The sequence below is a fragment of the Cavia porcellus genome, unplaced genomic scaffold (genome assembly GCF_034190915.1).
Source record: "Cavia porcellus strain 051 isolate PalLab524CR breed Dunkin Hartley unplaced genomic scaffold, mCavPor4.1 scaffold_1, whole genome shotgun sequence".
NCBI lineage: Eukaryota > Metazoa > Chordata > Mammalia > Rodentia > Caviidae > Cavia > Cavia porcellus.
This window is the reverse complement of record NW_026947484.1, coordinates 174,457,797-174,484,575: the sequence shown is the minus strand read 5'-3', so window position 1 is coordinate 174,484,575 and position 26,779 is coordinate 174,457,797. Positions and strand designations below refer to the sequence as shown.

Below are 26,779 nucleotides of genomic sequence, written 5' to 3'. Positions count from 1 at the left end.
CCAGGGCTCCCCGGAAAAGTACCACAATTATCCTCAGTGACAATGAGCTCCTGACCTCCTCCTTCTCCCAAAGAACAGATAAGTAAACATCAGGAAGCCAGCATGACAAGCTTCTGGAGGTTAAACAGCACATAGTTTCCCCTCCGGAGCCAGATGCTCAAAGTAAGCACCAGAGCTCCCCCAAAGTGAATCACAACCATCCTCAGTGACAAGGTCCCCAGCTCCTCTGATGATGATGGCTGAATTCACATCAGGGAAGAAACTCTGCAGGCTCCTCCAGGAGAGCCAATGACTCCAAACAACAGTATTTCGGAGAACCCACAATGCTATTCTTCCTCTCTAGCTCTCCTTCTTTACTGGCAGCTTTCCTCAGATGGACCATCTACACTCAACACCACGCTGATTTAATTCAGCTGGTGTTAAGTTGACCACCAGTTTTTAATCCATAATGGTTTGTTTCTTTTTTGGGGGTGAGGGCAAGTTCTTGCTACATAGTTCAGACTGGCCTTGAAGTCATGGCAAACCTCTGCTGCGCTTCCTGAGTGCTAGCATTACAGGCTGGAGCCACCACCACAAAGGCTCCTTTCTCGACTTCATCTCCCCACCAAATAGAGAGCTGCCACTGCTCAGGGCACTGTTCAGTTCAGAGGCCTCATCTGCTTCCTAATCATGGATGACTGCTAGAAATGTAGATTCCTGGTTCTGCTTCAGGCTTCTTCTTCTTCTATTTTTTATTATTATTATTATTATTTTGGAACAGGGATCCAACTCACGACTTCGCACTTGCAAGGCAGGCGCTTATGCCGTTGAGTTAATCCCCAGCCCCATTTGAGATAGGGTCTCACTATGTAGTTCAGGCTGACTTTGAACTTTCTACGTAGCCCAGGTTGGCCTCAAACTCACAGTGATGCTCCTGCCGCAGCCTTCCAGGTACTGGATTACAGGCATGCCCAGCTTCCATTCCTGATGTAATGAATGAAAATCTTACTAGAAATGCTCCATTTCCCACCTCCATCTCCTGTGCCCCATCCCTCAGTGACTCTGAGCTAGATGAACTTGAAAGGCCCCACCTGGGAGTTTATGAGTATCCTAGACCTGGCAAGGATGCAAGTCCTGCACGGCTTGCTGCTTGTTTCAGGAAGGGGCTGATTCTCCAGCTCCAGTTCACCTCAGTGCAAGAGCAACGGAAGAAACAAAAGGCAAATCTCTCCCCATCATGTCCCTTTGAATTTCCAAGTCCCTCTGCCTGGGAACATGTTTGGTGATTTTGCTGTGACTTTCCAGACCTAGCCCTCCTAGGACCACTGACTGCTGCAGGGCTACATCCAAGGAAGGGGCCCAGCTTTTCTCAGGGACCTTACCCCTTTTCCTCCTCCTATCCCCCATAGCTTCCTCATCCTTAGCAGGGGGGGGGGATGACAACACTAATCTCTAATTACCATGGCCCATTTCCATTCCTAACCCCAGAGGAGGAGAGATGCTATTATGAGGCCATCACCCTCCCACTGGGTGCGCTGAAAAACTTTTGATGCCACGACTACTGCAAAACCTCTCTAAATAACCTTACACAATTTATATTCCCAGACCTGCCATAGGAATATATGTACAGATCCTAACATGTATAATGTTATAATGTATAATGAAATCATTTATTATTCATGTGTATGTCAAAGTGTATGTCAAAGAAAACATTCTTCAAATAAGATCTCATTTCATTCTTGACTCAGTACCCTAAACAGGGTAATATTATTATTGCTCCCATTGCAGAGATCAAGAAATTGATTTTTTTTTTTTTTTTGCTGCTGTTGTTTGAGGGAGGGCCTTGCTATGTAGTTCAAGCTGGCTTCAAATTCATTATGTCACCCAGGCTGCCCTCTAATTCAAAGTGATCCTCCTGCCTCAGCCTCCTGAGCATGGAGAATACAGGCACACACCACCACAAACAGAAAGATGAAGGAATCGAAACCAGAAGGACCAAGTAACTTGACTGAAGTCCCATAGATTTAGGTAGTATAGCTGCGATGAAACTTGTAGTAATCCCACTCTGTACCCCACTCTGTAGTCTGTCTGGTCATATGATATGTTTGTCTATGTAGGGTAATAAAGTGTCCATGCTGGAAGGTGACACCATTTGGTACTGCTCTGGGTGGTTTCCAGGCTGTTAGCTACCCTTACTTCCTTGGGGCTAAAGCCTATTGCCTTCAAGAGGAAGAGTTCTGTCAGCTTTGTGTAATGGTAGCTCAGGGGAACCTCAGGCTAGAGGCGCCTGAGTCCCTGGGAATCTCAAAGATTGTAAGGGTTTTTTTCCCCCGGATTTGCTGTCACTTGTCCGTAGATATCTGTGTCCAGAATTAACCCCCAAAAAAGGCCTGGGACTTGTCTCCTCTGGCTGAGTTTGCTCAGCTCTCTGCCAAGACCTCCTTAGAGGAGTTTGGGCTTGGAGAATGGTGCCTTCCTTGTAGCCCCAGACTGGCTCTTAATCTTGACATAAGAAGATTTGGGGAGAGTTCCCCAAAATGGCTCAGGTCCCTATTAGCCATTCTTTCTAGAAGTAGTAGGTAGGTTTTTCTTCTACGCTCTTCTTTGAAAGTCAACTTTCTTCACAATAAACATGCATTATTGTTCCACAGTGCTAATTTTTTTAAAAAACTCAAATTCAAATTCAGAAAATTTGTACTGAAGTTTGGGTAAACCTCAATCTGCAACTTTAAAAATTATCAGTAAGGGCTTAGAGTATACTTCAGGGTATAGTGCTTGCCTGGGGTGCAAGAGGTCCTGAGTTTGATCCCCAGGATAAAAAAAAAAAAGTCATCATAACCTTAAATCACTGCTTAGATACCGTTGTTGTTCCCTGATTGACAAGTTTTGAAATTTTGTTTGCTTTTTCTCTCTCTTTGAAATAAAATGGATTTTAAAAAATCACTGCTAAAGTTTCTCATTCATAGCCACTTATGAGTAACTGTCATCCCCAGTAAGTCACTTAAATTCCATTGGTTGGAGTCTTAATTACACATCCCATTAACTATTAGCAGATGCTTAAAGACAGCAGCCACTGTCTGTGTACCAGGTATTGCACCATTTTATTTGTTTTTAACTCAAAACTTCTCAAGCCCAGGTCTATTAGGCAAGTGCTGTCATCTCTATTTGGTAGTTGAGGCCATGGTGTGGCTATGAGGGATTTGAACTGGGCACTCTGACACTAGAACCTACTTTTCAGCTACTTGTCTAAGTTACCTCTCATAAGAGCTGTTGTGAAGATGATAAAATGCTTACAAAGTATTTGGCAAAAATTGGGAGCTGAATTTTTCCCCCTGAACTACATTTCCAGCCCTTTTTATTATATTTTGAGGCAGGGTCTCCCTTGACTCCCTGGAAGGCCTCAAACAGGTAATCTTCCCGCCTCAGCCTCCCAGGGAGTTGAGATTGCTTGTGCATACCACCATGCCCTCTAAAACCTGGCACTTGGTAACACTCAATAAAGTTTCCTATGGTCACATTAATGTTTGGTGTTCTGGCGTCTTTATATATTTGAAAACATCCATATAACGTGATTTCAGGGAAGGAGACCGGTTAAGCGGCCAGGATCAGGGTGGGCGGTGCTGCGTGGTGGGCGGGGCCAGAGAGACCACGCCCACTCTGACCACGCCCCGCCGCACCTGCGACAGGTGGAGCGCGCGGCGCCTGGCGCTTGGCAATGGCCGCGGCGGGCGCGGGGCCGCAGCCCGAACCGGGGCCGGCGCCAGGGTCCGAGCCTGGCGCGTTGTGCCCTGAGCACGGCCAGACTCTCGGCTGGTTCTGCAGCTCGGAGCGGCGGCCAGTGTGCGCCGCCTGCGCGGGCCCGGGCGGCCGCTGCAGGGAACACCGCGTCCGCCGGGCCGACGAGCACGCGGAGAAGCTGCGGGTGAGCGGGTGGGGGCCGCGGGCGGCGGGGCTCTGGTGGCAGGGACGGGGATACTGGGCTCCCCAATGGCTTCGTTTGTAGAACCTGGTGTTGAAAGGTATGGCCGACGGAACCGAGTCGACCCAAGTTCGAATCCCACCCTTCCCCGCCTCTCCTGTGAGTCACAGTAACTTCCTGAGCCTCGGTAAAACCCCTGATAAAACCGGGTCCCAGCTGGGTGTGGTGCCACGGGTTCCTAATCTCGGCTTGCTGGGACGCTCAGGCAGAAAGGATCAGGAGTTCCAGGTCAACCTGGGCTACAGGTGGCCTGGAACAGAGACCTTGCCTCAAGAGAGCGAGGAGCAAGAGGAAGGAGGCACACACAAACTTGTCCCTCTTCACGTTTCCCCCCAGAGCTGCCACCCTTGAGGTGATCTGTTTCCCTTCCAGGATTGGCCTTGACTGTGCTTCAAGCTGGTTTCACCTGGATAAACAGAGGGAGTGGGAAGGATATGGGAGAAACATTTCCCCTAAGGTTCTCCTCACTTCCATTCTCAGCTGGGCTCCAGGTCCCTTTCCTGTCACCCCCATTCCCAGTTTGGAGAGTCAAATCACCTAGGAATTTCCACACTCTACCATAGTGGAGGTCCTGGGTGGGGATTTCCTTGAGGTGGGATGAACTGGCTTCTTTCTCCCAAACACCCTGGAGTTCAGCCCTGCTGTGCACCTGTGCCCTTACTAGGGACTTCACTGACTCGGACTGAATTGAAACATAACAGAGTGTTGGGGCCACACGGGGTTCAGTTAGTCAGTGCATCCCAAGCTTCTAGTTAGTTCTACTAGTCAACAAAATGATGATAAAAAGAAACTTAGATAGTGTGATATAATCAGCTTGCAGGATGGGTAGGAACTTAGCAAATTCCAAAATACTTAACTATATATCATCTCATTCATCCAGACCAAGCCTGGAAACTGAGGCAGTAACTCCTACAGGGTTCCTAAAAGTTCAGAGGCTGAAAGGAGAGGGGTGGTGATTCATTGACTAAGCAAGAGGAAGCCACCTCTTTATGCTTTGGTGGTTAGGGGGAGGAAGTGACGCTAGTGGAAAACTTGAAAAAGTACCCACCAGGGCCTGAGTGACAGAGGGGATGAAGGGTGGGGCAGGACAAGCCTGGTGCTTACTTTGGGTTGTACTCTGTCTCGGGTGTCTTCCCTGGACAGTCCCCCCTCTCCCCACACACATTTTAAGTATATTTATCTCCTTTGCTTGAAGGGAGGTGAGTCCTGTATTCACTTTTTCCAATTTGGATAATATCCTCCTCAACCTTCCCCACCTCTGGGATCAAATCAGGAGCCTCAGGCTGCCTCTAAACTGCATCCCCAGCCCTAGATTAGATGATATCTGTAGCATAGTCCTTTCCCTAACCCTCCAGCCTCAAAAAAAAAAAAAATTGTGCACTACAGCAAGATTGTTATGGAATGGCACAAAACCCAGCACCAGTTGAATTGTTCTCTTACCTTCTGGATCACTGACCAGTAACTTTTCAGACACTAGGTTCAGTTCTCTCAGTGGCTGGGTGCATAGAGATAGTAGCTTCTGTGTAGTCAATTCAACTCTGTAACTTTGCATTTGGGCCTTTGAAGTAAGATTAATTCCAGCGTGTGGGAGAAAGGTTTTACAAAGAGTTCCTGGAAGAGATAGATGGATTGCCTTGAGGCAGATGGAACAGAAGGAAAGTCTTAGGGTAAATAGTGGAGGGTCCTTGGTTGGAAGGGCTCCAGTTGTTTCCTGGAGAAACGGAGTGGAGAAGCAGACTGCCTCACTGTATCTCCTGTGGGCCTTGGTTTTCTCATTTCTAGAACTCTCCTGTCCTCATGGATGATGCTGGTAGCTGTAGAAACTGTGAATTGCTGCCCCTCTGTGGTCAAGGCAGTGGATGTCCATTCAACAAATATTTATTTAAGGGCCTTTATTTGCAGGAACTCAGAGAACAGGTCAAAGATATGGTACTTATATTTCTGGCATAGGGGAGCAGATACACAGAAGAGTAAATACATAACATGTCTGAGAGTTGTAAGTACAGGGAGAAAAATAAAGCACAATAAAAGATAAGTGGGAGCTGGGCATGGTGGCACATAATTCCAGCACTTTGGGAGGCTGAGGCAAAAAGATTGCAAACTTGAGCCCAAGCCCAGTAATTTAGTGAGACTATCTCAAAATAAAAAGGTGCTGTGGGGGACTGGGGATTTAGCTCAGCGGTATAAGTACCTGCCTTGCAAGCAGGCGGTCGTGAGTTTGATCTCTGGTACCGGAAAAAAGGTGGGGGGGACCATAAAAAGGTGCTGTGACTGTAGTGATGCGAAGGCCCTGAGTTCAATCCCTAGTACCACCAAAAATCTAAAACTAAAAAATAAAATATGAGGAGGGAAGTTAGGGAAGACCTTTCTGAAGTGACATCTGGACAGAATAAAGGAGCAATACACACATGTGAGACTACTGCTAGAGAAAGAGTGGGTGCAAAGGCACAGAGGTCTGGCCAAGTGATGTTTTTAAGGAATGGAAGGAAGGTCAGTGTGGAGAGTGGTGGGAGGTGACACTGGAGACATAAGCAATCACATCAGGCAGGGCCTTGTGGGCTAGAAGCACGGTCTGCAGTGAGTATGTTGGAAAACCATTGGAGGACCTTGGGCAGGGTGCCTCTTCATCTGATTTCTTTATAAAGGGTGGCTGTGGCTAATGGGGAACAGGGGGATGATCGCCTGGGTAGAATAACAGGAAGGAAATTAACTGGAAGTGACCAACCTAGAAATGTTGGATTCTCTGATGGGTTAGATGCAGGGGTGAAGATAAAGCCCTGAATTTTGGTCTGAGTAACAGATTAATGACTGGGCTGGAGGTTTAGTTCAGCGGCATAAGCGCCTGCCTTGCAAGCAGGCAGTCGTGAATTCGATCCCCGGTACCGACAAAAAGGAAAAAAAAAAAAAGATTAATGCCTGATAATGCCATCTCGTGAATGGTGACAACCCAGGGAAGAGCAGATTGAGAAGCCACATTCTGCTCAGAAGCAGGGATGGAGAGTCAGGGGGCCCAGGTATGAAGGAAAGTCAACAATGTGTGCAAGAAAGTGGTTGTAATGACAGGTTAGAGGGCTTGAGGGTAAAGAAGGAAGGGAGGCCACAGTAGGGAATGATGGGCAGCAGAGAGTGGTAAGACTACTGTGTTGGTGGCCACAACTGAGCTATTGAAATGGGAGCTCTGGAGTTAGGAAATTAGATGGATAGGATATGGAGGGCCAAGTGCAGGCCTTCACATGAAGATTTTGGAGGCAGTATCATTTTTTGTAATGGTGAAGTCTGAGGTAAAAGGGAGAAATTTGTTGGAATGAACAAATGGCTTATATGCTTGGATATCTAAGATGCCATGAGCCGTGTCTGTGTTGCAGAACAAGATTGTGGACCAGTGTGAAAGGCTGCAGTTGCAGAGTGCTGGCATCACCAAGTATGTGGCTGAGGTTCTACTGGGGAAGAACCAACAAGCAGTGGTAATTCTTCCTCCTTCCTCTCTGTGCTGTGTCCCTTCCTGGATAAGACCCTCACCTGAGGGACTTGGTTAAGTCTAGCATCCCTTTCCAACCTCACAGCCTCATTGTGCTACTAGCAAAACTGAATGTCCAGGAGGGGTGATTTGGCATCTCTGAGCCTTAAAATTACCATCTGGATAGAGTGGGTTTGTTCCTAGTACCTCATTGGATGCAAAGACTCTGCCAGATGGTGACTTTTGTAGGTGTCATGGGGTAGAGTGTAGCATCCTTTTATCAGTTATTTTGGCATCAAAAAGTGTAGCATCCTTTTATCAGTTATTTTGGCATCAAAAAGTGTAGCATCCTTTTATCAGTTATTTTGGACTCAGTCTCAGAATTATGAAACTACTTAGGGACTCAAGACTATTCTTTATGACAATCTTATGTAGTAGGTGGCAACTAATTCCTATTTGAAAATGGAGAAATGGGTCCTGTGATGGTTCATTGACTTGTTCAAGGTGACACAACCTCCTGGCGGTGTCAGTTCTGTGCCCTGGATCATCTAAGACTGGAGTCAGTACTCCTTTTTCTATATCCCATTGCTGGACCTTTATTCAGTGGACTTGTTATCACTGCTATGTTCCACCCTTAAGCATGCCCTTCAGGACACAGGCTATGCATGTTTCTTTCCTTGTGCCCCATAGTACATTGAGCAGGCTTTGGCTCTGCCTTAGTCAAGGCTCTTTTAACTGCAGAGAACAGAACTCCAGTTGAACCTGCATAAACAAAACAGGGACTTTCCTGGCAGGATGCAGCAATATCTCAGAACCTACATGGAAATAGAATCGGGAACTAGAAAAGTGCTAGGTATTCAGACACCTATTCCATGTTCATGTCTACTTTAGTTTATTATTTTATTTTCTTACCTTACTGCACTGGCACTTATCACATCTCAGAACAAGGTTGGTTAGAAGCCTACAATAGCAGACCCTGACTTTAATGGGGAAACTCCCAATATTTCACTATCTATCTATTTATTTATCAAATCCTTATCGGGCACCTACCATGTGTCAGGCACTGTTGTGCTGGGCATTTCACAGTGGACAAGCCTTTTCATAAAGCCTACATTTTTGTCACATAAAATATATGCTGTGTTAGAAGGAGATATGAGCTATGGGGAAATATAAAACAGGAAGTAAGATAGCATGGGTTGAGGCCAGGGGTTGCAATCCTATCTGCTCTGATCAAAAATGACCTCATTGGGGGCTGGGGATTTAGCTCAGCGGCATAAGTGCCTGCCTTGCAAGCAGGCAGTCGTGAGCTCAATCCCTGGTACCGATAAAAAGGAAAAAGACAAAAAAAAAAAAAAAAGAAGAAGAAGAAGAAATGACCTCATATGGAAGGTTGATACTTGCACTAAAACCTAGGAAGTGGCAGAGTGACCTACACATGTGAGGGAAGAGTCTTCTAGAAGGAGGGAATGGTGAGTGCAAAAGCCCCAGGTGGGAGTGTACCTGGCATGTGGGAAGAGCCGCAAGGAGGCCAGTGAGACCAAGCAGATATGGGTGAGATGGCAGAGGATGGGTGGAAGAGGCAGCGGGCACAGTGGAGTCGGATCTTATCCTCAAAGGCCATGTAAAGACTTTGCCTTTCTCTTTGGATCTGATGAAAGACCATTGGAAATTTGTGAGCAGAGTAAGATGATGTGATTTAAGATTAAAAAGGAACCCACTGGCTGCAGTATCGAGAAGTGACTGTAGATAGCAGGGTAAAAGGCAGAGAGACCAATTAAGAAGCTGTTAATATAAGCCAGGTGAGAGACAGCAGTTGTTTGGACCCACTTGGGTTCACTTGTCACTCCTTTAGCCTCTCTTTAAGCCTTACCATGCTGCAAACTTCTGTCAAACAGGGCTGATTGCTCCCTTCACTGTGCAAAGCAGGTCTTTGGGGACAAGACTCGGGGAAAGTGATTGGTTCTCTCTGAAGAGGCAGCTTTGCTGTTACTTGCTGAGCAAGAGTACAAGGGCAGGTGTTTGTGCAACAGATATCTTTGGGGAGGACTGGTCACCAGGTGGTATCTGCTATAAGAGAATAGTGTTGGGCTGAGAGCCAAGAGAACTGGATTCTGCTTCCACCCTGGCCACTGGCTTGCTATGTCAGTGCTCCCAAGAGATTCTTTAGTAAACCAGAAAAAAATTTCCCAGTCATCCAATTACTATCTGGACTATCTGCATGCCATGCACTGTGCTAGGAGTTAGAAAAAGATGCTCCTTAACTTCACTGGCTGAGAATTGTTTCAGGCCCTCTCTGTGGCAGATAAAATTCTAATATAGAACTTGTTGGAGCAGACAGCCTTAGGAAGTAATGTGTTTTTGTCCTTAGATATGGAGAAATATCAACCAGAACAATGTTGTTACAGAGATGTTTGATAGGAATGACTTTTTAAGCCCTCCTGTTCTGCAGTTTCTAAAGTTCTCTGATCCTGATCCCTTGGCCCAAGTATTTCTAAATGTGAAGAAATCAGGTGATGGCAGTTGATCTCTAAGCCAGCTCCTCCAGCTGCTCAGCTCCTCCATTTTGTGATTCTGGCCTCCTGAGATCTAGCCTGGCTGTCTGGATCTCAGATTTCTTTACTCTAAAGCATAGTGGGGAGTTTCAGTGCTGGTCCATCAAAGTAAATGGTGTAAATACTACTGTTCTCCTTGCTATTCCCATCACAGACATTACCATTCAACCTTGGCATGCCTTCCTGCTGAGCCCAAACTCACCTAATCCTGACTGTGGCTTTGCCAGAACCCAACTCCTCATTTCATCCCTTGTCAGAGCACAGCCAGTGCGGCCAGGGAACTGGTTATCCAGCGGTTGAGTGTGGTGAGGAGTGTTTGCGAGAGCGAGGAGCAGCGGTTGCTGGAACAGGTGCACGGCGAAGAGGAGCGGGCCCACCAGAGCATCCTGACACAGCGGGCACACTGGGCCGAGGCCCTGCAGAAGCTCAACACCATTCGCACCAGCCTGGTGGACATGCTTACCCATCTGGATGACCACGAGCTGATTGTAAGTTGGGCCAAGCTGAGGGCATGGCCAATGGCCAGACTCCCAGATTGGAAGACATTGAGAATATGTTTTGTTAGAAAGAAAGTGAGAATTTGGAGCAGGGATAAGTGACAAAGCTCCTTTGCTTGGTCTGCCCTCTGACCCTTCTCCTGGACCCTTCTGTTTACTTCCTAGTCTGGACCTTCCCTTGCCAGGCAGGTGCTTATGCCTCTGAGCTATATCTCTGGCCCCCTGTTTACTTCCTAATAAAAACCAAAAGAACTCTGCTAAGTCTGTTTAGCAGACCGACCCGTGTTTTCCATATCTGATTACTCTCATATCTGATTGGGTTCCTCATCTGCTGCCATCCTCCAGCTGGTATCTGGAGGATCACCCCAGCCTGTGTGCAGCAAAAAATCCTGTTAGGTTAGTTTAGCCAAAACCCGCTCTCACCCTTGATCTTCCTTTTAGTAGTTGTCCATCTACTTACTCCATGGCTGTAAATTCCTGCTTGCACTTGCCCTCTTCAGAGTTGAGCCCAGTCCCTTCCCTGCTGCAGAGGTCCCTACACCTATCTCAAGGGCCCTGAATTAATTCCTCTTTACTGTGCTTTAGTATGTATCATTGAATACTTTCTTCTTTCTCATGAGGCAAGGGGAATCAAATCATGAGGTTTTTTCCCTCGGCAACTGATAGCAATATCCTTTTAATAGCAAGCTCCTTATCAAGCAGAGTTACAGAATAAAGCTGCTAGCTACTCGCAGCCTTACGAAGCAGATGAATACATCAACTGATTTAGGGTAAAAAAGGATTATGTGCTTTGGTAGAGGTAATCACTCAGAAATAGAGACCACACAATCCAGACTGGGGAAGGGGTCAAGGAAGGCTTCCTGCCTGAAGTGAGTTAGAGGCGAGAAAGTACCCATATCCAAGGAAGTCAGCAGTGCACAAGGAGAACAGTGTGCTCCAGGGAGCTGATAAGAAGGGCTCCAGTATGAAAACACAGAGTTCATTCTTTTTTTTTTTTTTTCTTTTTATTGGTACCAGGGATCGAACTCACGACTGTCTGTTTGCAAGGCAGGCGCTTATGCCGCTGAGCTAAATCCCCAGCCCCTACAGAGTTCATTCTTAATGCTACCAGAGGTTACCATGATTAAAATTTGGTGCACACCCTTCCTGTGTAGATTTGCAAATGCCTCTGGTTTTGAGGGAACAGTGTGACATCTGAATAAAAAATACCAGGCAGAGACAAAAGAATGTAGAACAACTGAGCTGTCCCACTGCATTTTCAAGTAGGGCAGTTCCTGTGACTGCCCTCGATTGTGCGTTCATTTGGTCCCCCAGCTCCCATGCACAGTGCATGTTCTGTTTCAGACACTGGGACAGTCATAATGGAAGATTCAGAAAGTTGCAGCCAGCCAGGAGCTGCCGTTTCTTGGGAGAGGTGTTCAGTAAATGGCTGATGGTCCCGAGGGGGAGTGAGGGGACCCCAGGGCATAGTGGGGCAGGGACCACAGAGTGGCTCATTCTGAGCATGTGTCACAAGGATGTGTATGAGAACAGCCTGTAAAACTTGATGCTGGGACCTAAGGAAAGAAGAGGAGCTTTTATTCTAGGCCCTTCAGTTAAATATGTTCAAGTCTTGACTGCCTGTAGGTGTCTGGTTCCACATCTGACTTCGTTTTGTTTTCTTGCAGCAGAAAGAGCAGGAGATTTTTGAAAGGTAAGTGTGGCTGTGGGATCTGCTTGGGCAGTCACAGGGACTCTTGGCCTCTCCCCATCCCACTGCCACAGGGCTCTTCCTGCCCCTGTGCTTTAGCACCACCACTTTAAACCTACACAAAGGGCAGTGCAGATCCTGTTAATCAGAGCGTTGCTCTCACGGGCTTCCTCGCACATTGCCCTATATCTATCAAAATGAGACCCTGTCCAGGAGTTTTTCCACCCTCATCTACAGACAAAGAGTACCAAGGCTCAGAAAGGGAAAGGAAACTTGCTTAAGCCCCAGAACTGGGGCTTGGATTCATCTGTTCTAGTGCTATCTCCTCTACCCCCTTCTCTCATGAAAGAATTTTTGAAATGCAAGTCTGAAGTATCACTCACATTTTTCATTTTAATTATTCAGTACTAAAAGAATTTCACCGGGGCCTGGGGATTTAGCTCGGCAGCATAAGCGCCTGCCTTGCAAGCAGGCAGTCGTGAGTTCGATACCTGGTACCGATAAAAACAAAAAAGACAAAAAAAAGAATTTCACCAAATCCTACCTTGTGTTCTGAAGAGCTGAGAGGCAAGGTCTAAGGAAGAGGTGTAGATGTAATTCACCATGAAAAATTATTAATTCATCAGCCTCGGAGTATAGCTCATCAGTAGAGTACTTGCCTAGTATGTACAAGAAGCTAGATTTGATTCTGAGAGAGAAAGACAGAGACAGAGACAGAGAGAAAGAGAGAGAGAGAATAGAAGTGAGATTCTATTAGTGCTTCCCAATTCTACTTGCTAGAGTTGATTAGTTTTAGTAGATGAGGGTTTTTTTGTTTTGGTTTTTTTTTTTTTTTTTTTTTTTTTTTTTTTTTTTTTTTGTCTTTTTCATTTTTATCGGTACCAGGGATCGAACTCACGACCACCTGCTTGCTAGGCAGGTGCTTATGCCGCTGAGCTTAACCCCCAGCCCCTAGATGAGGGGTTTTAGACCTTCTTGTTTAATAATAATTTGTGGGGTGTTTCATTTTGTTATTGAGTCTGTTATGTGAAACAGTATCTCACTATGTAGTTCAGGCTGGCCTTGAACTCACTGTGTAACTCAAGTTAAACTCACAATGATCATCCTGCCTCAGCCTCCTGAGCACTAGGATTACATGTTTATACCACCATGGCTGGCCTGTTTGCTGATCTTTTTGCCTTTTTAAACAATATTTTTTTTCTTCTTTTTTATCGGTACTGAGGATCAAACTCACGACCGCCTGCTTGCAAGGCAGGTGCTTATGCGCTGAGCTAAATCCCCAGCCCCTTTAACAATATTTTTTAAACACCATTTTTATACCTGTTTTTCTACCACTTAATAGGCTAACTTGGAAATCTTTACATGTCAGTGCATATCAATTTATCTTACTGTTTTGAAAGCCTATAAAGTATTCCACAGTATGGATATAGCCACATGCATTTTACTCTCTCTCCTTCTCTCCTTCTCTCTCTCTCTCTCTCTCTCTCTCTCTCTCTCTCTCTCTCTTCTCTCTTTCTCTCTCTCTCTCTCTCTCTCTCTCTCTCTCTCTCTCTCTCTGGAGGGTGAGCTGGAGATGGAATGAAGGCCTCACATGTTCTAGGCTGGTATTTTACCACTGAACTACACCTCAGTCTCGAGCGTCTCCTTTTAATGTTGGTGTGGCTCACCCCCACTTCTTCCCTCTTAGTCTTTTGACACTTTTGCCAGGCTTCTTACTCTGCTTCATCTTCATCATCTTCCTTTAACCCAGCCTGTCCTCAGTATGGAGCAGATCTGAGTTTTGAAAAGAATTTTGATCTTTAATTTTTATTTTGAAAGATTTCAAACTTACAGAAAAGTTGCAAGAGTAGTATAGTAAGTTTCACCTAGAATTGTCAGTTATATTTTGCCACATTAGATCATGTTCAATATCTCTTTCCTATCTAGGTAAAGCTTATTATATTGCTTCCTATCACATTACATCATGATTAGAGTCGGTACAATGTTAGGGAAGAATAGTTCTTAAGTTATGAGTCCTCAGTCCATCTTATCAGGCAGAATATGATGTCCCATTATCAGGCATGTTAACTTTAAGCACTTGGATAAGGTGGTATCTAATGGTGGTGTTTATTGTGTTTCCTCATTATATAGTTACATTTTCCCTTATATAATTAAGACAAGTGTGAGGGGATAGTCTCTGTGTGTATTTTGTATCCCTTCTATTTTACCCAATGCTTTGCATCCATTGATAATTCCTGCCTATTTATTCATTCACTTATTTAGTGTCAATAGCTTCATGAATTTATATTTTATTCAATACATTATACTATGCCCATTTTTAAATTTAATGTACAAAGTATTACAATTAATGTACAAATGTACAATTAATGTATTAATGTACAATTAATGTACAAATCAATGTACAAATTATGCCTGATTGCTCAGTCAGAGCCCTTTGAGATGGATTCTGTGTCTTTTTTCTTTTCTTTTTTTGTCTTTCTCCTTTTTTTTATCGGTACCGGGGATCGAACTCACGACTGCCTGCTTGCAAGGCAGGCGCTTGGCCGCTGAGCTAAACTCCAGCCCCTGATTCTGTGTCTTTTTGACAAGTCCCCATTATCCTTTGCAAATTTTCTTGTTCTATGGTACAGGAATATATCCCAGGCTCAACTTACTCTTCTCCTGTTCCAGCTCTGGATTCAGCTCCAGAGGTCTTGGTTTCTTTGAGTAGGGAAAGATATTTAGAAGCCAAGACCTGGGCAGTAAGTATACGCATTGCTATTGATATGTCATTGCTACTGGGTCTTTTCAGGGAGCAGCAATCAGAGTGGGATGTGTGTAACTATTTCATGCACAAGTTTGTTTCACAACTTTGAATTCTAACCTAGCACCACAGAATTTTTCCTTTCCCTGCTGCTATTCTGTATTTGTATTTCTTTTACGGTGAGAATGCTGATTCCCAAAGTCAAAGTATTCATTCATTTGTTCAGTTCTACAATACACACAGAGTTGTTTGAGAACTACTAAGCCCATTCTACTACTGACAAACCTATTAGTAGAGTTTAAGATCTCTGCAGTCCTTTGTGACCCTTGGCTGAAGGTATATACTCTCCAAGAGCCATGTTCAAAAGTTGTCAGTCCCCTCCTTTGTTTACTGAGAAATGCCTTTGGTGGCTTTAGTTTGCACATCCATCACTGGGCTCACTCTCACCTAACAGTGACCATGGTCCCACTACATGAACTGAGCATTCAGATATAAGTCAGGACCCTCCTGTGGAGCCCTATTTCACTTCCATCCCACTAAGGCTAGGTTTTTGCTTATGTACTATGTGGTTCTCTGTGGACTCTACTATCTGGTCTTAGGTCTGTCCTAGGATGACAGCTTAGCTTTGCCAATGCTGGCTCTTTCTGCCCCACCTATTTCCTGGGGCTTCTCCAAGTAGAGCTGTTGTGCTCTGAGAACATGGCAACAGACCCTCTGTTGTCCTGACCACAAAGAACACTTTGTTACCAGAGCTCCCTGTCAGTATTTCAAGGTCTTGTCCACCTTGCTCCTCCCAGGCAAGGCAGTGAGTCTTTTTTTTTTTTTGTCTTTTTCCTTTTTATCGGTACCAGGGATCAAACTCACAACTGCCTGCTTGCAAGGCAGGCGCTTATGCCGCTGAGCTAAATCCCCAGCCCCCAGTCAGTGAGTCTTGCAAAGCTTGAATCTATCAGGGAGAGAGGGCTGCTGATTGGCCTCAGAATCAGCTTCACAGTTAGAGGTGATGGGAAAGATAAGAACCTAGGTCAGAAGGCACAAAGCTTTGTGATACCCCTTTGTTCTGTGCTAGGGGTGGCGAACCTATGATACTTGTGCTGCAATGGGCTATTTGTATGATTGAAAGCTCTAAAAGGTTCCAGCACAACTGGTTGCCAAGGCGACCATCCCAAAAGCACTGGTGAATCTTTTGAGATTTCATTTCAGGTCAAGGAAAACGTGTGGAATGGTACCTGTTCTGTTTTTGCATGAAGGCAGGACTTGAATCCAGCTTGGCTGAGTGCCTTTTCTGAATCTCTGGTCTTTCCTGTCAGACGAAATAACCACTATATCCCAGAGTATAGCAAAACTGAAATAAGGTCCTGGATAGAATGTAGTAACTTCAAAGCCTAGCAGCTACGTAAATGGCAATTGTTTCTTCATAGGCATCTTATTTTTCCCAATTACCTTCCCATGACTGAGGTTCCTTCATGTGTGACTGCTCACAGGTGTTTGAATTTTGAGAGCAGAGGAGTAGCTGTACCTTCTGACCAAACCAAGAGAAACATTACTGCTGCAATAGATTTTGGTTTTGTTGTTTTTTGAGACAGGCTTTCACTATGGAGTTCCTGTTTGAAATCACTATGTAGCCCAGGCTGGCCTGGAACTTGAGGCAATCTTCCAGCCTCACCTCTCAAGTGCTAGGATTGTAGGCATGTACCACCATGCCAAGTTTTGCAGTACATTTGTGAAACAATATATTTTCTGGCTAGGATGTTGGAATAGAAACACTACCACAAAGGGAAGCCAGTGGCTCAAGACCTAGTCCGAGGTCGACTGCCCATTTATTGAGGGACACTCATGAGTACTTTCTCCCACAGGGCACACTGCCTCTGGTTTCTAATACTGGCACCAAGCACACACCTCCCTGTAAATTGTCTACATGCTTTGGATTCAAGACCTTCTTGTTTCCCTACATAGGACTGAAGAAGCAGAGGGCATTCTGGATCCCCAGGAATCTGAAAAGTTAAACTTTAACGAAAAGTGCACCTGGAGCCCACTACTGACCCAACTCTGGGCAACAGCAGTTCTTGGGTCCCTCTCAGGTCAGTAGCTGCCAGCGCCTAGCACCATCAGGAGCAACTGGGCTTCTGTCTGTCTCCCTGTATGGGGTTTGCTGCTAGGTCACACACTGGGCACCAGTGCTTTTGGGATGGTCGCCTTGGCAACCAGTTGTGCTGGAAGCAATCTGTTCCAGGGGGCTTAAGCTCTGGATGGGGATGAGCTGGAATAGGTCCTTCCCATTTCCAGACCAATCTGCTCTGTAGTTGGGGAGAACTAATCTTGTTCGTATAAATCATGTTCTCTTTATCATCTCTTTACCATCCATTATGATTATTCGAAACATCAGGTTTCTCTTTAAGACAATACAGTTAACAGGCAACTAGAGGGAATCTGGACTAGGAAGAAGCTGCCTGGATCTGCTTCATTTATTCACTTAGGAAGCACCGACTCCAGGCTATTGTGGGCCAGGTTGTGTGCTATGCGTTGGGGCTGCAGAGTGAAGACCTTTAAGAATTCCCACTTTGCAGAGGATTTTTCAGAGCAGGCTTCTCCTAGGCTGGATGGAAGCTCCCATACTCCCAGAGGTGGTCTTTGCACAGTTCATAGAATGGTTAAGTTAGTAAATTGAATCTTGTCTCAATTTTAACCACCTTCCCATAGTATTCTTAAATTTTGGTACAAGCCATAGCTTGTTTACCCTAAATTCTGGCATCAGATGTACCTGATTTACCAGCCCCTGTTCATTCAGCTGTTGGAATCTGCATTGTCTCATGCTTCCTAGCTGCAAAGCTCGATCCCTAAAATAAATCAGATCTGAATGCCACAGATACAGCCAGCCAGAAGGCAGTACAACCAGTGCTGCATGTGGGAACAAAATTTGACCTTGCCACCAACTTGGTATGAAGCCTTGGGCAACTCATTTCTCCTCTCTGGACCTTACTTCTATCAAAGTTTATAGAGGAAGCTCTTAGACTAACTATAACTAGTGTTGGCATGGCTACAGTTTATTGAAGGCTTTTTTTTTATCCTAGGCACTTTCCATGAATTGTTTCATTTAGTTCTTGTTGACCATGTTGTGGTAAGTTCTATTTGATACTCACTTTACAGATGAGGAAACTGAGGCTAGGAGAGTAACTGGCTGCTCTGCAGTCTCCCTGCCAGTGAACAGCCAGAAAACCCTTTGCTACCTGGTGGGACCAGATTAGGGCTGTGGAAGAGAGGCCGTGACCAACTCTGGTAATTCTTTCCAGTAGGCACAGAGGATGTACGCATTGATGAGAGGACCGTCAGCCCCTTCCTGCAACTGTCAGATGATAGAAGGACCTTGACTTTCAATGCCAAGAAGACCAAGGCCTGTGCAGATGGCCCAGAACGCTTTGACCACTGGCCCAATGCCCTGGCTGCCACCTCTTTCCAGACTGGGCTGCATGCCTGGTTGGTGAATGTCCACAACAGTTGTGCCTATAAAGTGGGTGTCGCCTCAGGCCAACTGCCCCGCAAGGGTCCTGGCAATGACTGCCGCTTGGGCTACAACGCCTTCTCCTGGGTCTTCTCCCGTTACGATCAGGAGTTTCGCTTCTCACATAATGGGCAGCACCAGCCCCTGGGGCTGCTGCGCAACCCGGCCCAATTGGGTGTGCTTTTGGACTTGGAGGCCAAAGAGCTGCTCTTCTATGATCCAGCTTCTGGTACCGTGCTCTATACCTACCACACTGTCTTCCCCACGCCTCTCTTCCCAGTCTTTGCTGTGGCTGACCAGACCATCTCCATTGTCCACTGACCTCTGGCCACAGAAAGGCCAACTACATGTCCCTACTGCCCTTTCAAGTCAAGCCACATTTCCACCCAGTGTCCTTTTCCCAAATGATGTGTGTGATGTTTCTACAGAAAAGATGGCCCATGCTTGATGAGCAGATTTAGGTGCTATGGGAAATCTGTTTGACTGGGCACAATCTTTAAATGCCAGCCATCTGTGCAGAACTTGCTGCTCCCTGCCCCTTTGTCTCCGAAATCCACCACGATTCTGCCCCTCCGGCATCCAGCACAGGGCCTGGGGCATAGTGGCTGTGCAATAATTATTAGGTAAGTGAAAAGAAGGATGGGTGGACAGACAGGTAACTGGGCAGATGTGGTAGTTTCTAGAGAAGCACTTTAGCCCCGACCCTGAGCTTTGTGTGTGTGGAAATGGTCCTCTGCAGAGAAGCCTGTGGCTGGTTTCTTTATCCTCTCAGTTCAGTGCTTATCAGTCTTGTTCATGACACCCGCATAGGGAAAATATTTTTCTAGCCACACAAACACAACCTAGAAGGGACACAATGATTAGACTGCACCTGCCAGAAGATTCTGGCCTGGCAGTGCCATATCCCACTCTGGTTCCTGCCCTAGCACTCAGAAGACAGAAGGACCCTATCTCCAGGTACCTGACTGCACCCCAGCCATGGGCATCTGTCCTTCAGGCTGAGGGCCAGCTGTCCCCACCTGAAATAAGGGGAACTGCCTTCCTACTGTGGCTATGCTCCCCACTGTAGCCTCTCAGACCTAAAGTGAAGGCCTGAGTGAGGGCTTCCAACCAGAAAGTACTGACAAGTACGAGGGAACAAGGAACATGAACATTATTAAAGGGCTTAAGAAACTGACAGATTTCTTGCATGTTCTTTGTTGGTAATTGGCTGCATGCTATATAGTGGCCTGAGTCTTCCTCAACCTCATGCACATGATCAGAACTAAATGGGTGTAGCAGGAAGAGCTTGGAGACATTGCCAGGATCAAGGACAAGTCTCTTCATGTTTTCCTCTTTAAGGAGAACATGTAAGAATTGTGGTCCTCAAACTCTGTCCAGGAACATGATTCAGAAGCAGTCAGTCCATGGCTGGAAGTGTTGCTGAGTGGCACAGTGTTTGCCTGCTCTGCATTGGATTCACAGCACTGCACAAAAGAAAAAAACCCACAAAAAACCAAACCACCTTAACTACAATCTTCAAGTTCTCAGAGCCAAACAGAATGAAAGACACAGCCTAGTCTAGTTTCCTTGGTAGCCACAAAGTGGCTTGAAAACCACTACTTAGGCCTGTCACAGGCCTAAGGAAGGCTGGCTGGGGTCAGTAGGCAATGAGTAAAACAGTCCAAGATTCAAGGACAAGCATGACTTTGCCTCAGTTACTGTGGCCATGCACGAATACAGTCCCAGAGTGGCCAGAAATAAGATGCTTACAGGCTGAAAAATCTCAGGCTTTATGTGACATTTTCATTTGTTTGTTTTGTAGTGCTGGGGTCAAATCCAGCATTTGCTAGTGGTCTCTACCACTGAGCTACAGCTCCAGGCCTTTCTATGAAATCTCTTGTGATGGTTAGGTTTGTTTGGAGTTTGCTTGACACACTGGTAGATCAAATCCATCGGCCTCTGATAGGCAATATTTTTGGCTCAGATGATACTCTGAGAGGGGCTGGGGGTTTAGCTCAGCGGCTTAAGCACCTGCCTTGAAAGCAGGCAGTCGTGAGTTCGATCCCCGGTACCGATAAAAAGGAAAAAGACAAAAAAAAAAAAAAAAAAAGATGATACTCTGAGGAGCTTGAAGCTCTGAGGCCGCCGTTCATAACCTCTTCACTGCCTGACACTCAGGAATTACTGAGAAGCCATCTATCTGGCTTTGGTGTCAGGTCCAAACAAGACATAGATTTTGTCAGTCCTTGCCTTTGCCTGGACTTGGCCTCTGCCCAGAAATCTAAGTCAAAGCCAACTTCTGCTTGGCATCTCAAGGGCCCCAAGCTAGTGCCCTGCGGCAGACTGGACTCCACAGTTCACGAGCCTCCTGTTGGGATATTCCCTGATTCCTCGACCTCCTCAAAGTCACCCCACCCTATTCTCAGCTCAGTGTCCTCTCTAGACCCTAATCTGGCTCTTATCACATTTCTATGGGGCTGTGTTTTTTTTTTTTTTTTTTTAATTTGGTTCTGAGGACTGGAACTCACAGCCCTTTTTTATTTTGAGACAGGGTTTTACCACATCACTAAATTACCCAGACTGGACTGGAATTTGCAATTCTCCCAATTCAGCCTCCCAGAATGCTGTAAGTACAGGTGTGGGCCACCACACCTAGCTCTATGCTTTTAATCTTGGTATTCCCTGTGCCTGACACTGGGCAAGGCACTGAGATACTCAGTGATCACCAAGAGGATAGGTGAGATAAGGGAACAAGTGGTATTTTTAAAGCCCAATTTATTTTTTCAGCTTTCAACTGTTTCCCCTAGAGTCCTGAGCTCCCGTCCATTTTTCTAGCATTTCCTATCCCTAAGCATTCCTATGAATTGGATGCCCTCCAGAGCACAGTTACTATTCTCCTAGGATCTTCAATGCTCTGTCACATGACATGGGTCCCTCACTACTTGCAACCTAATGGTCAAGTCAATAGGCTTTTGAGTCAGCCATGCCCAAACTGGAACCCTGGTTCCCTCTGGCCCTGCAAACCCTAGCAGGGTACCTATTTGTAAATTAGAGTATTACCATCTCTGGCCAGAAGGGGGCTCTGAGGGTTATATATGCAGAAAAAGAAGTATGAGTATGGAACACAGGGCAGGCTGTCAGCAGAGTTCCTGCCCTTTCATACTGTAGCTTGGTAGTGGACGTGTCCCTACAGCACAGCTGAGCACCTTGACTGCCAAACTAAACTCTGACTTCAGAGGGTGTCTCAGGCTGAATGAGAGTCCTTACGACTTTTGCTTCAACTCTGTTTATTTTGACAGTGGAGTTCAGACTCCCAATGACAATACTACTAAAAGATCAAAAATGCCGTTCTGGTTTCCACTGCTAGTGTTCACACTCAGGGTCTCACACACACTAAGCAAGCATGCTGCCACTGTGCTACCCCTAGCCCTCAAAAGTGAACATGGGTGGAGGTGAGGGAGGTTCATGGTAGCAAAGGGCCACAGGTGTGAATGAGAATGATCAAGCTCACAGAGTGTAGCTGGTTGGTGGGCAAGAGCCAACACTCAGCCCTCCTTTACTCAGAACAAGTTAGACGGCTGTACAGGAAGGAACCCGGCCCACATCTGGGAGAAAGAAGGGGCACCCTGACTCCAGAGTTGATTTAGGCCCAGGGATCTTCCTCACCAGACTCACAGCCCAGGGGCTGAACCCTGCTCAAGGGCAGGCAGGAGATGAGACAGTGAGGGGAGAATATATTCTTCAGGTACAGAGTCCCTGATAATGGGGTCCAGAGGCTCTGGACCAACCACCAGAAAACTCTGCATGCCTACAGCCCGAGCTCCCTGGTAATCACAGCGGTAACTGTCCCCAATGTGGGCTGCTGCTGCTGCTTCTGTATGAGCAAGCTGCAAGGCCTTGTGGAAAATACGGGGGTCTGGCTTGGGCCAGCCAGCAGCCTCAGAGGTCAATACAAAGTCAAAATGTTCCCGCAGTCCCAGACCCACCAGGATATCCTCTAAACGTTGATCAAAGTTTGAGATCACTGCCAGCTGGAGACCCCGCTTTCGGCACCTCCTCAGGGTGGTCTCAGCCCCCTCTAATACCTGCCAGGTATGGGGGCTGCTGAAGTCCTTATAGAGCTGGTCAGCAATAGTGGCTACTGCCTGGGCATCCCGCACACCTGCCAGGTGGAAGGTCTGCAGGACCACATCCTGCCACCACTGGCGGGATGTAAGGCCACGACTCAGGCCATAGGTGGGGAATTTGTGGTTTTGAGCCTTGTACACTTGCCCAAAGGCTTGTCCCAGGGCTGTGGCCTCCACCTCCAGCCCATGGGCCCGGGCCTTGGCAGCATATTCCTCTCCTACAGGGCGGCGGAGCCTCAGCAGTGTGTCCTTCACATCCCATGTCAGTAGACGAAGTGGCAGCCGGTGTGCCATGGAGAAGGCCAAGTCTCCCCAGGTCCGCAGTGAGCAGGACAAGACCAACCTTCCAGACCTCACAGTCTTCTTTTTCCAGGCTCAGTGGGTCAGAATTGCTGGTTAATGGGCAGCATCTTCACTTTGGAAACATCTTCACAGCACAAGATCCTGGAATGAGAAATAGCAGGTGATATGGAAATTGAGGTCCTGATACAAGAGAGACTGGATCCAAATTCCAGTGCTACCAACTGTACGACCCTAGGAGAGTCACTCTGGGAGCCTGTCTCATGTGTAAGAGGAGCACAAAAACATCAGCCTCATAAGATCTTGGGTTAAATTCACTCTTTCACTCCAAAAGAAAACTTCCTAGCTAGATGCTGTGAACAGGACAGGTTTTAATTCTTACTGCATTTATAGGCATTAAAGAATATAGAATACACATATTAGAGCAAGACCTATACAAAAAAACTAAACATAAAGCAGTTAGCATGTATCATGAGGATACAAATTGTGAGAATTTCTTAAACAAGTGAGGTTTAGTGAAGATGTAAAGAATGAATATGCAGCAAGTGGAGGTGAGGAAGTGTTTCTGGTAGTGAAAATACCATGTGCAAAGGTCTTAGTGCTCTGGGTAGGCAAGAGTTCCACTCAGGCAGGGCCTTGTAGGTCAAAATAAGGAAACAGTTATGATGACTGCTATTATTATTTGTAGCAATGTCCAAAGGCCATGTAGACCACGTCTGGCAGGGAAAACCAAGCCAAAGAGGCATAGTCTCTTACCTCAGGTCACACTGAGCCAGCACACACAGTCAGGCCTATAACTCAAACTTTCAGACTCTGGTGAATGCTGCCTTCCACTGCCCCCTGCCTGCACATTGCTATGACTTGTGTGTGTGTGTGTTTCCTGAAAGCATCATACAGTCACACGTGGGGCTTTTTCAAAGGTGTCTAGATCTAGAGTGTCTGATGCTGAGATTAAGGGTATGATAAAGAAAATCAGTCCACTGAGTAGATTGGCACCATCCTAATCCCATTAACCTAGATGCCATATAAAAGGGGCAGAAAGACCCTGTTAAGATCCCTTGCTTGCTTGGTCACCTTCCGCTCACCATGAAGTGTTTCTCCTCTGTGATGCCTGTCTGCCATGCCACCCTGCCTTTGAGCCAGCCAATTATGGACTGAAACTTCTACAAACTGTGAGCCAAATAAGCCTTTTCCTCGCTTAACCTTGTGGGTGTTGTATATTTTTTTTCCAGCAAGGAGAAAAGGAACTAAGACATAAATAGGGTTTTGGTTTTGTTGTTAAATCTGATTCTGATGACCATGCACACAGTCCAGGACAAAGCAGCCTGTTCCTATCTGTCTCTATCCCTCTCTGAGTCTCAGTTTTTTCATCTTTCCTAGAAGAAAAACTAGGTGGTGAAGCAGCAAAAGACTACTAATTCAATACAAGGAAGCCAATTCTCAGGCCTTGATATAGCGTTTTCCCCCAGAAACAGCTGAGTTCAGCCAAAGCTGTGCCTAACAGGCAATAACTGAGAGTGCAGCCAGGCTGGCGACTGGGCATAAGCCAGGGAAATGCGATAAGTAAATGAATTTGATTTAGCCTGGAATTTAGGAAGACCCATTCACAGAGCCACTCGGTTTACGGGTGGGTAGATGGAGGTTCAAGGGTCGCTGTTCTGACGCCACAGCATTTTCTATTCCTGGACGCCTTGTTTGTGGGCTCCGACAACCGGAACAGCTCACCCTTCCCCACTTCCTTTGGAGCTCAGTGTAGCAACGTCCAGATAAACCCTCCTTTAACGCCAAATCTCCCCCGCTGCTCTGTGCAGCGCGCCCCAAGGCGCCACAGTCCGGGGAGCCCTGCAGGGCCCGTGTTTCTGTGTCACCCTCTGGGCTGCAGCGCCCTTCTGTGCCCCAGTGGCGGTTTCACGCCCAGCACCCACCTGGCTCTCGGAGAAGCACGCAGAGAAGAAAACCGCAGCAGCGCGCGGCTCGGCTGGGGCGCGCACGCACTCACTAGGGAACTCGGGACCCAGATCTCCCTCCCTCCTCCCCGCCCCGCCCTCTGCTCCTCCTCTTCCCCCGCCCCCCTCACTGTCGCGGCGCCACAGGCTTTTCTGTGCCCAAAGCCCCACCCGGTCGTGCCCGGGTCACTGTGCACCCCAGGCCTCACTGTGCGCCCTCGCCCCGCCCATCTTCACTGCACCCTGCCTGTTCTTCATCCCACACCGCGCTCCCCTCTGCTCCCTTGGATCGGGAAGCCCCGGAGGTACTGAGGCTAATTTGAGAGTAAGGTGTTTGGGACCCAGCCTGACTTGCTGAGTTCTGTGAGGGTTTCAGCAGGGCGCTGCCTTTCTCTGCTCGGAAGGTCTCCGATCTCTACAAAGAGGACGTTACTTTCACCTGGACATTTGTGGCACCCAAGACAATTTGCTGAGGACAGAGTCCTCTGCAGTAACTCAGCTGTTTTTTTTTTAAAGACTTTTTTTTTTTGCAAAAATAATGCGTGCTCACTTCAAAAAACTTAAAACAAAAAACTACCAATGTGTTAAAAGTAAAAGGCCAAGGGGTTGGGGATTTAGCTCAGTGGCATAAGCACCTGCCTTGCAAGCAGGCAGTCATGAGTTCGATCCCTGGTACCGGTAAAAATGAAAAAGACCAAAAAAAAAAAGTAAAAGGCCAGTGTCTCCCCCAACCTCATTGATTTACTAACTGCTTAATAAGCAGGTCTGCCCCGTGCCTGAGCTCAGTCCTTCACTGAGGGGACTGCAAGAAATAAGAGCTTCCTGGAGCTTCCTGCTATGCCAGGCCAGTGTGGCTCCCTGCTGTAGTCAAAACAGAAGTTAAAAGTGCAGCAACAGTATGAATTTACAGGGAAAAACTGTACTTGGAGAGGGAGAGAAAATAAAGGAAACAGCTTTGATGAAGATCAAAGCAACTCCCTAATAAAAGCAAGATAAGGCTAGGAAAAAGGCTCCAGTTTAAGAAATGGGGGAAGTGAGTCATACTGCTCCGTTCATAAAAGAGACCAGTTTTATAGTGTACTGTGGTTAGGGTTAGGGTTAGGGTTAGGGTTAGGGTTAGTTCCATCCCAGCTCTGGAGGAACCCTCTTGACTTGAGAGGCAGCTTGGTTTCCATGGGATGACTGTCATTATTTGAGGCAGTCTCAGTCATATGTGATCCTGCTGGAATCCAAAATGATGCTAATTTAGGTCAGTGGCAATATCTGAGCACAGTTGAATGTTCATGTAAATCTCTTATCCTGTTGTCTCCTGTCTTGAAGGGTGCTGAGGTAGGTTAGGTTAGTTTAATGCTAAGAAACCTTGGTTTGGCACGTTTTAGATAGGCATTCTCTTACCTGCTCTTATGAAGAGATAAGAAGGATTTGACCCATAGTTTTACAAAATGAAGGTCAAGCTTTGTGCTGTGTTTAGTTAAACACTGGGTATCTGTTGACTCAGCTGAAGAGATACAGTTTTTTTGTTTTGTTTTGTTTTGCTTGTCTTTTTCCTTTTTATCGGTACTGGGGATTGAACTCACAACTGCCTGTTTTACAAGGCAGGCGCTTATGCGGCTGAGCTAAATCCCCAGCCCCGAGATACAGTTTTAAACAAAAAGTATTGTTCAGTCTGATTCCTTTAGAAGAAAACACTAATCACTGTTAGTGAAAGGTTAAGGGCCCCAGAGTTTGTACCTGATCCTTTGGTGAGCTCTGTGACCCTGGCTGTGCAGAACATGGAAGAACACAAAATCTAGTCCATAAATTTGGTGTTCCAAGGCAGTAAGAGTGTGGAAGCACAAGGGCAGGGACGGGCAGGGAGGAAAGAAGACTTCCCCACACCTCCAGTAGATTTTTCTTCCCACCCCTCTGCCCAGCTAAAACAAGCCCTTTCTGATTCCAAGACTGGCCTGTTCATTTCATTCAGAAACAACTTCCTCTGGCTGGGCTGGGGCCTGGGAGGGGACAAAGTACAAAGGCCTGCTGTCCTGT

General features: G+C 46.5%; 2 protein-coding genes across 7 annotated transcripts; one reads left to right on the top strand and one right to left on the bottom strand.

Moving 5' to 3' along the window:
- Nucleotides 1-3,635: 3,635 nt before the first annotated feature.
- On the top strand, nt 3,636-19,573 carry Bspry (B-box and SPRY domain containing). 6 transcript variants are annotated; one of them, XM_063260488.1, is made up of 7 exons: nt 3,636-3,901; nt 7,324-7,422; nt 10,225-10,455; nt 12,132-12,157; nt 16,854-16,978; nt 17,969-18,015; nt 18,188-18,370. In XM_063260488.1, exons 1-7 carry the CDS (start codon nt 3,695-3,697, stop codon nt 18,188-18,190), a joined length of 738 nt encoding a protein of 245 aa, XP_063116558.1. In that variant the 5' UTR covers nt 3,636-3,694; the 3' UTR covers nt 18,191-18,370. The 6 variants fall into 6 exon arrangements, with proteins under 6 accessions (XP_063116558.1, XP_063116556.1, XP_063116555.1 ...); XM_063260486.1 differs by lacking the exon at nt 17,969-18,015 and having other exon boundaries at nt 3,638-3,901; nt 12,135-12,157; nt 18,191-19,573; XM_063260485.1 differs by lacking the exon at nt 17,969-18,015 and having other exon boundaries at nt 3,638-3,901; nt 12,135-12,157; nt 18,188-19,573.
- A 2,075-nt stretch (nt 19,574-21,648) lies between these two features.
- Hdhd3 (haloacid dehalogenase like hydrolase domain containing 3) lies at nt 21,649-24,863 on the bottom strand. The gene is made up of 2 exons (XM_005000958.4): nt 24,731-24,863; nt 21,649-22,949 (listed from the first exon to the last, which is right to left on the bottom strand). The coding sequence occupies exon 2, from the start codon at nt 22,797-22,799 to the stop codon at nt 22,050-22,052; it is 750 nt and encodes a 249-aa protein (XP_005001015.1). The 5' UTR covers nt 22,800-22,949; nt 24,731-24,863; the 3' UTR covers nt 21,649-22,049.
- Between the last annotated feature and the right edge of the window lie 1,916 nt (nt 24,864-26,779).